This window comes from Scomber japonicus, chromosome 18 (genome assembly GCF_027409825.1).
Source record: "Scomber japonicus isolate fScoJap1 chromosome 18, fScoJap1.pri, whole genome shotgun sequence".
NCBI lineage: Eukaryota > Metazoa > Chordata > Actinopteri > Scombriformes > Scombridae > Scomber > Scomber japonicus.
Window position 1 is genome coordinate 23,039,427 of NC_070595.1, and position 12,321 is coordinate 23,051,747.

Here is a 12,321-nt window from a genome sequence, read left to right on the forward strand (position 1 = left end):
ACCTGTAAAGGAAAAATTAATCAATCATTACTGCCCCAGGACTGCATTTGCCAAGAATTGTTGAGACTTGGAAATAGCAGTTTTGTCCTTGCCAAGGTTGTGTATTCAATAAGGTAGCTGTAACTTTAAGAGGGAAAAAGTGCATGGTCATCCTCTCTGACAGCAATGAATATATGAAAGGGGAAGGCAGACAAATAATACCTCCTGCAGTGTCCTACATTACATTTTTGGGGGGAGGTGCATCAACACTGCATATCAAAAGACAACACCAAAGCCACAAGGCTAATGTGTTATTTTTGAAGACTGTTATAAACACATTACTTTCTGTACCTGGGTGGGAGTTGAGCCTTGGACAATTTGATCACACAAGATATCATATCAGATATTCATATTGAGTTATTTAAAGTAAGTAAGTAAACTATGAAGTTTAAAAATAGAGTCACCTCCTTCTGGCTTCTTTTTTCTTTGAAAGTCACACAACCTACACATTTCAGTCAAATTTATTCCACTTTGAAAGATGTCCAAAAGCTTTTATGGAATTCTCACTGTCTGGCATCCTTAACTGAAGACTTTATTGAGTAACTGAACCATTTGTTTGACCTTGTGTCTTCCAGGTTGATCACATACCCTCTGACAATTGACCATTAGTGCCTTTTTGAAAGGAGGAACCTTTGCAGTGGAAATGAGTGGGAGGAAGCTGAGATACTCCCCCACGGCTGTGCATGCTCACCTTGAGCTCAAGAGAAAGGAATGTGTGAATGGTTGATAATTATCAAAGGACAAATGTCAATTGCCTCCAGTTCCTTGATAGAATGACTATTCACTTTTTACATCCCCTATTGTTGAACCAGTCCCACAAGAACATCTATCCAAGCTATTCTGTTCTTTGTAGTGATATAGTGAGCTACATGGAGTGAATGTCCACCACACACATTCAAGAGCTATTTCCTGCCGTTGGCTATGTTCCCAGTACGGTCTGTCCCAGCTGATGGAACAGCAAGGCTCTTTAAGATGAGAATTTGACTGCAGTGGCCTTTTGTCCAGAAAAGCTGCATTAGAGAATTTATGAGTTTTTTGTCATAGAGTAACTACCTCATCATTTCAACTACTTCTCTCTAAAATTGCTGGCGTACACTTAAAATGAATTAACTAGCTTTGAAATGCAGCTGGTCATTTATCAGATTCTTTTTTTCTGTTTTGCTGAATAGGCATATATTTCCTGCACTGAGTGCTCAGTTCTATAATGAAAGAATGTACATACTAACTGGTGTGAAAATATGACTTCCTTTAAATGTATAATGTTTCAGATGCAATAAAGTTCATATACAATCATAGATGGTATTTGTTCTTCCACTGAGTGAGAGAGTGCTGCAACTTTGTATCTGTGTATCTGAGTTGGCATCTTTGATAGCTCTGTTCAGTGATGCATCAGTAAAAGATATTTTTGTGACTGTCTTGATCCTAGAATTACTTCATGTATTTTTGTTCTCAAATCTTAGTTCTGGCACTTTGGACCTGTAGGAAAAGCTGTCTGGCTTCTCCCTGTTTCACTACCTACGTAGTGTTCAGGGGCTGAGATGGTGAAGTTTCTCCCAGAATGGGCAGATTGGGGCCCTTTTAACCTTCCAAAACATTCATACTGGAGGATTTGGCAATGCTTTAACTTTACAGAGTTAGCTGTCAGGTGTTGTGTATCCCTTCAGCTTGGCTGTTGCTGTGATGCCGGCAGATCAAGGACGAAACTGTGAATAAACAATTTCAGACTTTGGTTCATAGTGCAGAGGGATCCTGCATGGAATGAAATTCATTCACTTGTTTTGCACATAAGTACCCTTTAACCTTATAGCCATGCTGGTCCACAAATCCTCCACTTGTCGATGCTGGGCTGGGTTGTGCTGACCGTATGCAGTGTAGGGTCAATGGTATGTTCAAAGATTCCCAAATGGCTGAGCAAGTACGTGCACATTTGAGCATGGTGCTCCACAGAGGAGGAACAGATACCGCCACAGTTTGCTTTGCAGAGCAATAGATCATGTTTATTTAATTGAATATTTCAGATTTTTGTGAACTCCTTTTCATTTGTAGAACTCAAGCCAGGATAGATTAACTAACTAATGGTGATTGCCATGTGATCTTGCTGTGTCTGTGAAGATAAACATATAATAATATGATCAACCACTAGACTTCTATGTTGTGACAAAATGTTCATCAAAACCTTTTAAAAGCTGTAACTTCCAATTTCCTTACTGTATCACACATTGTGATTTTGCCCTAATTTTAGAGACATCAGTCAATATGAGTTAGCTGTTTCGCAAATGTGCTCTGATAAACTCCAACACACATAGTCAGAATGAGGACGTGTTCTGTGTAAGTCAGTCCCATGAGAAGATATCGAACTGAAATGTAACAGATTTGTTGATGTGAAGCTGTCTTTCATTCTTTATATGTGAGAGTGGATTAGAGTGTACAGAGGCCCAGCACAATTTTTTTTTGCCATGAAAAGGCAGAATATAAACAGTAGTTATGGTAAAGTTTAGTGTGAAATACAATTTTGAAATGTTATTAAAACTGAACATCAATTTAGTTTAGTTTAGTATATTCCATACTCTATCCCTGTGATTTATTCTGCCAAGTTAAAAATCTTTCTTTGAGATTTTATTGGGGGTAAATAAAGATGTTCCAGTAAAAACTATACCCTTGACTTGACTTTCTCCTTTTCCTTAAAACCTTCCAGTCTGATCCCTCTGCTCCTCTCCCATTTTGCTTTGCTTAAGATCAATGTTTTCCGGCCTGAAATAAGGAGATTAGCTAGGCACATTCCCCCATCCTCCCCCAGCTTTTCAGCATGCTTGCACCAGATCAGGTTCTTCTTCAAATTCTAGCCTGTAACTCATGCCCTTATGCATCCCAATTATGTCTCTGTTGTGGCTGAGAGAATCAGGTCATTTTTTACACCGAAGGATCAAGTGTCATCTATAATCACTTTGTCTTCCAGACCATGCTAAAAGGTCTATTTAGGATTGTCCATGTAAAATAGTTGTCTGCACGCTCTCTCTGACATGGTTTCTTTAAAAATGTACATGTATGGCACCATTTCAAAGCTTAATAAAGATCTCATGTTATGTTCAAATTATAGTATATATCCACTGCCTTATTTCCCTTTATGTATTGTTCTGTAAAATACCCCAGTATATTCAGATGAGGCATGGAGAAAAAACATTACAAAATAGAATAATTTATTTTAGAGAGCTATCATGAATAGGTCCATAATGTTTCCTTCATGATGTATACAGTGATGTTCACATTGGAAATTTGACAAATGTTATTTTGGAGCTCAATGACAGACTGTCTAAGTTTATACACTATGGATCCAAATCCAGCACAGCAATGCCCCATTCAACTTTTGTAAAGAAACAACATGTCCAAAAGTGTTGTAGAAAACATCTCATAACATATGTTTACGTATGCATTGTGAGCATAAAACATGTTTCCAGTCATCATATCAGTGCCATGTTACACTGTAACACAACAGTTTTACTGCACTATATCATGTTGAACACATATAATATTACATGACAGTCCTTGGTGATGCACTTCACGCACAACTCCTGCGTCCTGTTGATGTCCATCATTAAATAAAGCTTGTGAAATAAGCATATATTCACAGTTGAGCTGACTTCTACTTCAGTTTGTAAAATACATATCAGCTTTGTTATTAAAAAATAAGTGAACAATTTCATGTCTTTTCAGTAATGTTGTCACATTCTTAAAAAATATTATGCATTCTTGAAAATTATAGCTTTCATGTTGTTTGTAATCAGCATTTTACTAATATCTTTAATGACTAATCAAGCTAATCAAAGTGAGTTAATCTTAAAGTTCTTTGACAGCCAATGCAAGCTTTATGTTTGATACAGCTGTGAGGGTATTAGTTGAACCAATAAGATTTGTGCTTTTGGTCCTAAATTGTGTTCTGTGGATAACATAAAAGCAAATGGATGCACATTATAAAAAGCTGTCTTAGCTTGTATATCTACTGTACCAGCACACAATCAACACATTCCCCAGACTACTATAAAGGTGCCACAATGCTTTAATGTGATTCATAACATTGTCACTAGTGATGTTCTGAAAATGTTGAGCTTTAAGCTGATTGATATAAATATCTGGTAAACAATATGAGACAAGTACATATAGTAAACACATAATGCAGTTCCAACAATGATTAGGCAGAGTGAGAAAGTCAAAGGCAGCTCGGGCCACGGTGACCACTAGTGCCTCCCTCCAGGTCAGAGTCCATTTCTTACTATCAGTTTGTCCTTTTTTCAAACATCACATTTCTCCATTAGAGTTGCTTTTTCCACTGTCCAATATCAGCAAGCCAAGTGGTCCATACTCTATATGGTTCTAAGGTGGTTGTTTTCCCATAAAGCTCTCATATTAAACAATAATACAGTGTTTTTTTTTAAAACAAGGATTTCTTTTTTCAGAACCTCAGGTTCTGTTCTCCCTTGTTTATATGGTCGTTCCGTCAAATAAATTTACTCAAGCAACGCATAAAAACTTTCAAATGATTGTCTTTTTCATAGAGTACATATCACATGGATTAACCAACCATACTCGCAGCACACACAGTCATACACACACACTCTTCACAGAGGAGAAAGCGCTATTCAAGATGCCTTCAATGCTTAATATCGAGCAACAACTCTGTCAGTAAGACAGAAAAAAAAAAAAGAAGAGCAAAATACAAATAAACCAACAACAACAAACTCAAAGACTCGTCCTCAGGGTCCTGTTGTTATTGGAAGGAGAGCTGTGTGTCAAACGAAAGAGGAGAAGCCCGCGGTAGGTGCCTGAGCGGCACAGCCCAGGCTGCTGGGGGGCCGGTAGAGGGTGCTGTGCTGGCTCGGGGGTTCGGAGGACAGCAGGGAGGGTGTGGGAGTCCGGCTTCCCTTAGGCCTGAACAGGGTGCTCTGGCCCTGGCACTGGGGCTGTGGGGATGGGGCACTCTGAGGGAGGAGAGGGGGCAGAGGGGGCACGGGTGGTGGGTGCTGCCGTGACTCCTGTTCCACAAGGGGCTCGGGCTGGGAGTAGCCGTATGCTGGTGGACGAGAGACGCCCTTCTGCTGCCGCCGCCAGGAGTTGTAGTAGGTGGGATCGCTGATGTAGTGGTTGACAAAAGAGTGGGTCTTCTGCCGGCTCTGATCCATCTCGTATTCGCTGTCGCTGCCCTGTGAGTAAGAAGACACTTATAGTTATAAAAGAGTGCAGTGAAAAGTAAACACATACATTTTAGACATTTACTACAGAGAATAATAACAGCTACATTTTTATGCTCTCAAATCTCAAAGACTAGTTCTAATTGAACGATACTGAGTTATAACACAGCAGGAAATATCTACTGAGAGACAACTGGAAATCTACTAAACCATGTGCAATTCTATGGGGCAAAAAATCACTTCTATCTGACATTTTTCACACATAGGAGCTCACCCATAGCTCAGTGGAGCACAGATGTGATAATTGTACACAAGAGTGTCCTAGAATTGGACAAAGGCAGTGTTTACAGGATTTAATTGCTTGCGGTAAGCCATCAGTCTTGTAAGTTACAAATGTTTATGTGGGAAAATCTTGTCTGTGTCCCAGCACATTGTTCTGGCTGAGAAACACAAACAGTTAATTACTCTCTGAGAAAACATTATGCTCTTTGCACATTTGTGTGGCCGACAAGTGCCTGCCCATCTACTGTTCTGTTGAGGCACTACAGCTTAACAGATGTCGAAGCACCATTTATTTGCACAAGTGGCAGGTAAACAGCGGGAGGCTTTGCAGAGGAAAAGAATAACACCAGTTTGTGTCTCCCGGGAGAGAACCGTTTGTTCAAATTGGGTTGAACAATGTTTTGACTGTGCAGGTACCAGATAAATTGGCCAGGGAGACCTGGTGTGGTGTGGGAGGACAGATGTTCACTGTCGGCTGCAAACAGTTTTTATGCTTTTTGTAACCATCATCCCTCATCACTTTTAACCTTCCTGTCTCTTCGCTGGACCTCCCTATTCTGCACACAAACAATCACATATACAGAAAGCTGTTCTGATAATAACACAAATAGCTATAGAATCCGGCAGCCCATATTAACACAACATTGAGGGAAATGAATTAGTAGTGAAGATATTCCGAGACACTTCAGACATAAGAATCACTCCTATACTTCTTTCCCATGGGATACATGTGCTGTGTCCATCTCGCGGACATATGTCTATGTGTAGTGGAATGAATGTGTTTATTTTATGTGCTCTATGTGTTTTATATACTATTCTTATCAGTGAAACCAAAGACAATTTTCATGCAGGACATGACAATAAAGTATTTCTATTTCTACATCAGTATTAAACCTCCAATCTGGAGATGACAGCCATGACTAGCCTGTACTAACATGGGATATTTTAATTCAAGGTGGTCCACTTGAGACCGGTTGTCTCAAGTGGACCACCTTGTCTCAAGTGGACTGACTGTCAATACATTTATTCTCAGAAATTCATAATTAGACAGTTATTTAGTTTTTGCAACAAAACAGTGACTATGACGCAAAAAATAGAGGTTATCAAGAGGATATGTGGTAAATGTGAGTCAAAAAAAGTCAAAGATGAAAAGTACTTTGATGTTTGTAAAGGTTATGACTTTACTTGGAGGATTTTGTCACTTGGAAAACTCAAACAGTTGAATTTACTTTTTAATCTAAATTCATTGGCTATTCCAGACACGGAGTGGACATAGGCTGCAAGCCAGCCAGGGTCACGGCTTACCTGAGAGTCTGATATCTCAGAGGGTTTTTCAGTCAGACTGCTGCTCTCTGCAGGTATCAGGTCATTATACTTAGTGCTGACATCCTCATCTGAGTAGTGGAGACTTCCAGGACTGGGTCTTGGCGGTGACCTGGGCAGATGAAGTAAAAAGAAGAAAGAAAGAGAAAATGTGTGAGTGAGAAAGCAAAGCAGACAGAGACAGAGACAGCTCATGTTAATGTAAGAAAAGAGTTTTATTTCATCATCGTCATCCCATTTCCCTTTTCTGAGACACAAACACATTTTCTAGAGCGCTCACTTCTTTGAGAACATGTTTGAGTAAACATAAAAAGCCCTGTCATACCTGTGACTGACACCACTCAGATGAGTGATGAAAGGCTCCAAAATAGTTCTAAGAATGAAAAAGCTTCATATGCCACAGTAGGATCAGCATGCACAGATTCATCACTGGTTATGAAAATGAAATAATTTACTTTAGACTGAACAGTGCTGAATGTATTATTTGTGCATTCCTGAAATCCACTGATGCAAATAGCAGAATATAGTCTGTAATTGACTTATTCTTTAGGTCTTTCCTTCTGATCTTTGCAAAGTGACTGCTGGAACATCGGCAGGGGCTGAGTTCTGCTTGAATTCAGTTCTCACCTCAAATGTCACAAGATGCGCAAACAGGATCCTGTACAAAAAACATATGAGCATGTTCATGAAAGGATTCTTTGTACTGATTAGAGCTGAATGACTGTCCAGATTGAGTCAATTAAAGATTTAGACCTCCTGCGGAAAAGCTGTGTAACCAAGCATGGCCATGAGCTCTGCAAAGTACTATAAAGTTCTTTTATGAGTGCAGGTCAAGTAAAAAGACCCTTCACTTCTTTTTGTTCCAGTCATTAAGTCCATAAAATGAAGCAAAGAGAAATATCTGTGCAGACAATTATTTTCCTTCTTTCGCAGTAATGACTGCTGCTGCGTTCAAGGTCTGCTGAGATTGAATCGGATGGTCATCACTGAGCTACATCAGTGGGCTCAGCATGAAACTCAGGTTAACACAGTATTAAGGAAAGAGTTTGCTCAGTTACTTTCAGAAAAAAAAATACTAAAGAATTGCATAAAGTAGGATTGGCATTAAAGTAAATGTCTAAGTGATCTGAAATGGAAAATGGTGTATGCGGGGGCAGAGCAGACAAGCATAAAATGCTGTGATGTCAAATGAAATATTAACGCATGAAGCGGAAAACCTTGACGACCTCTCAAATAAAAAATAATATGTACTGAGATAATATGCGGGAGTTAAGTCACTGGGAATGCCAGGAAGCTTAGAAGACACAACATGTCAACGGCCGTGAAAGAGTTGACACAACAAAGGGACATCTCATCTGGGTTAAAGGGGATGACGTGAGGGGGCGGACTGTGAAAAGAAAAAAAGATCTACTTAGAATTCAGACAAGGTTGAGTCAGGCATTAAACAGATGAGACCACGTGGGCATAGGGGAGGGGCAGTGGATTCTGCTACCGATCACACTCCCAAAAACTGCCAGTGAGCTCTGAATTATTTAAGAGGACTGTATATTCCCCTTGCCTTATCTGTCTAATTCATCCCTCTTCCCTTGCCCTTTCAAATATCCCATAGGGGGGCCTCCTACTCTTCCTCCTTAGTCCACAGATCATTAGCAAAGTGTACTGTACCAGATTGGAGCGCTTCAAAGAAAGGGAGCAACTAAAGACACTTTGATCCCTTTCTTGTCCTCCTTGGTCAAGGAGAAAACAGCCCAGATTTCCCTGCCCTTAATGCACCCTTTCTTGCATATGCCGCCATAATGTGGCACCAATATGCAAAATCAACATCTTTTCTTTCTTTTGTTTTCTTCCTTTTGCTGTGACACGAATCAGACTCTGAACACCCATCCCCCAACACATCCATGTGACCATCATTCTAGACACCATGTGTGACCCATGTCTTTACACAAGGTATTTCCTTTGTATCTCATGCCAAAAAGATTGCAAAACTCCTCTTATCTAATGTTTACCTAAACATGACCAAAGAGCCTGTCTGCCAAAGTCCTGTTGAAGGCTAGAATGACATGTTCTAATACTGACGATGTTGTAGTGGATGTTGAGATAGTTCTAACAGCACTGCGCATTCGAGAGAATTTCTGGGCTGAAGGCCAAAGGAAAATAGCCTGCTCTGACCGAAAAGCACCCTTTGTCTGAAGCTGTGATGGACAGACAAAGAGCACATACAAAATCTCATGAATGCTAATTAGCTGTCATTGTGATGTCCCCTTATATAAATTGTTGCTACATACAAACAGAATATCAACGAGGGGAGCGGAAGGAGGCTGAAATCATCAGCTGGGTTCCTCAAGGCTTGGTTTACTCTCTCAAGACTGACAGACTATTGTGAGGGAAGAGAGGTACACATAACACCACATAATTAATTCCTGTCAGTATCATAAGTAAGACACTGAATTGGAAAAGGAAACTCAGACAAAACTGGAACAACAATTCATTTGAGAGTTGGTGTGGCGATCTTCAGTACTGCGTGCAGGAAATGAACGCAGTGATAAGTTGGACATCATGGCTGACGTTTGCCTTATGACTTTCCAATAATGGTGACTGACCGTGTGTAGATGCCGTTCTTGCGGCAAAAGGAGTTTTTCACGGAGAGGCGTCTGTTGTTAAGCTCCAGGGCTGGGAAGCGTCCCTCGTCCAGGCGCACCATCTCTCCGTGGGTCAGAGGCAGCGCTGTGCAGTTGGAGTGGTTGCCTGGACAGGGGTATGAGGACGACACTGTGTGGGTTGTGGAATGAAATAAGTGATTTATAATCCTCAATCAAATCTACAATTAATGTCAGAGTTAGGATTCGTTACACACGGTAAACACAGTAAAACTCAAGTGTAAGGCTTGAATTTGAAACTCTTAATGTTAAAGATCACATCCTCTGAGGGTGCTTTTTTAAACAGCTTACATACAGGCATCTTATTAATTACATCCTCCAAAATTTACATCTGTCTGCTTTTTGACTACATCTGTAGATCATCATCATGAGTCAGACAGGCCCACAGTCCAGCACTGGCCCCTGGTAAAACAAACAGCCAGCAGAAGGACAGTTCAACCTTGTGGCTGGGAAAAGTGAAGGGGGGTTGAGAAGCTCTCTTTGTGTCCCCACACAACCACAGGCCTCATCTGTATTGGTCTATTCTGAATCTGGCAACCCTTGCATGATGCTTTGAATACTGACTAAACACAAGGCTTTAAGAGTGCTTGACTTGACCCTTCACTTCCCCCCCAATCTCCTTCCCTTCTCACAACTGTGCTCATTTTTACTAATAGCTACTACTGGGTGACCATACCATGTCTAAGTAATTATCAATACAGTAAATGGCACCATTGTGATTACTTGCCAAACAACCACAATGTGAGGCATTTAACAATAACAATAATATTAATTAACTTCCCCAGCCTCATGTTTTTGCTTCTGAAGACAAAAACGTGACAAAGAATTTCTAGGAGCAGTAGTGTCACCTGGGATAATTCACAATTATCCTAAATTGGCATCTTGATACAGTGGTAAGAGAGCCACTTGTGGTGTAGTTATATAATTACTCTCAGCTTGACTAATGATCTAAGCATTAAACCACTGCCAAGTCATTAATCCCATTATTGATCCACACTGCAGTTTAACATGAACAATAATGTTTATTCATCTGCCTGTTTCAGCTGTTTCGGCAACCTTTACTCTCATCTTTCCCCTGTCAGACAAACAATGTAAGGAAGTGTAGTAAATTTGCCTAATTGTCCGAGCCTTTACACACTTTCTTTTACAAAATAGACTTTGAATGTGCAATCATTAAAATGCAATTCTCAGCAGAGCTGTCCCAGAGGAAGACAAATTCTAGTCGAAACAAATGGAGAAACGGAGACATTAGCAGTGGGTTTCGAAGATGGTCCTCTCTCCTACCTGAATCTGCTTTTTTGGTGTATTTTTTACTCTGGCCTCGGATGATGAGGATGAAAACAAGGAGGAGGATGAAGATGAGGCCCACTAGAGCGATCACCACCAGGAACCACCACTCCTCATAGAACGGTGACACTTTCTGGGCTGAACACAGCAGATAACATGTTAATACCTGAACAAAACATGTATAGTAGAGTTAACAAAATGATGCATTAATTCTTCATTTTAAAGTATAGTCAACCTGATATTGAAGGGGATGGGGCACTCGGAGACCCGTATCCATAGTCATTGACTGCAATTACTCGAAAGTCATAGGTGACCCCTTCTCGTAGCATGTCCAGGTTAAGTGTGTAGGATGTCACTTCTTTAGGAATGTCTTTGATCAGGATATCCCACAATCCTTCATCTAAAGGCAATATAATAAAAATCGTCAATACATTAAGCACATCTGTTGTCATATAGGAAGCTGTTGGTTAAGTTATTGGAACCCAAGAATGGTTCATGTATTTAGCTCACCAGAGGGTCTGGCCTCAATGACGTATCGTGTGATGGGTGCACGTCCTTGATCACCACTGGTCCAGTGCAGTGTGAGGGCAGCGCCATAGCGAGAAATAAAGGGTTCTCCAGGAGGACCTGGGGCTCCTTTGGAAGACAATAAAAGTTGATAGTAAGGAAACTTCTGTCAGACAGGCACTCGGTCCAAGTGTTATATCATTGAAATGAACAACTTTAAAGCTTTAGGAAAGGCCCACCTTCGCCAGGTCCAGTGGTAATATTGGCCTCCACCTCTGGGCCATAAGTGAGTGTTTTGGCCCGAATGCGGAAGTTATAGGTGACACCGTCAGCCAGGTCTTTAATCTTCATCCAGAGGGGAGCGCTGCCCTTCACATCTACTGTCACTATCTTACTGACACCTGGAGTGCGAGGAGAGGAGTCTGTACAGGAAATACTAAGACTCTAGATGCTGTTTTCTACAAGCGACACATAGCCAAGCTTTATGCAAATGAACAGAAACATAGAGGCACATAGACAGATTTACAACCACAGAGAGTTAGATAACCAGACAGACAAAACTTTGCATCTATAACACAAAAGGTCTATTATTCCAGCATATTAGTAGATATCCAGATAGGGAAAGACACCAGGTCATGTTTTATAATAGACCAACTGATATTCCCTGTCTGTGCTGCACTGTTTGGCTTTACTCTGACTCCATTAGTGGATAGCTGAGGGACCACAGCAGTCTCAGCTCAGCATTCCACCTCTGTTCCCAATTACTTGACAATCAGGTCCAGTCAACCACACTTAGCCTGCTATTAGCCATTCTTCTCTCAGTGAGAGAGGGAGCTGTGCAAGATTTTACTAAAGCATTCCAGCATATTTTATCAGCTATACGATATATGTTAGTGCAGGTTCTAATCACATCTGTAAAATATTAGTAGTATAAGCTTAAACAGCATGAGTTAAAAAGAATATGGTAACTAGGCAAGAGGTTGTAAATTGCTGTCTGAGAAAGCCAGCTGAGGAATGTCAAGACACGGCAGAGTTATTAGGCT

At 40.6% G+C, this 12,321-nt stretch overlaps 1 protein-coding gene across 1 annotated transcript in view; it reads right to left on the minus strand.

The window, feature by feature from the left end:
• Positions 1–4,081: 4,081 nt before the first annotated feature.
• Positions 4,082–12,321, minus strand: part of LOC128379008 (protein sidekick-2-like) — an 86,586-nt gene continuing 78,346 nt past the window's right edge. Inside the window, exons 40-46 of the mRNA XM_053338610.1 lie at positions 11,518–11,700; positions 11,282–11,407; positions 11,007–11,171; positions 10,769–10,909; positions 9,428–9,572; positions 6,810–6,939; positions 4,082–5,234 (exon numbers count right to left, since the gene is read on the minus strand). Coding sequence (XP_053194585.1) covers positions 4,824–5,234; positions 6,810–6,939; positions 9,428–9,572; positions 10,769–10,909; positions 11,007–11,171; positions 11,282–11,407; positions 11,518–11,700 — 1,301 coding nt within the window. The 3' untranslated portion in view covers positions 4,082–4,823. The remainder of the gene's footprint in view (positions 5,235–6,809; positions 6,940–9,427; positions 9,573–10,768; positions 10,910–11,006; positions 11,172–11,281; positions 11,408–11,517; positions 11,701–12,321) is intronic.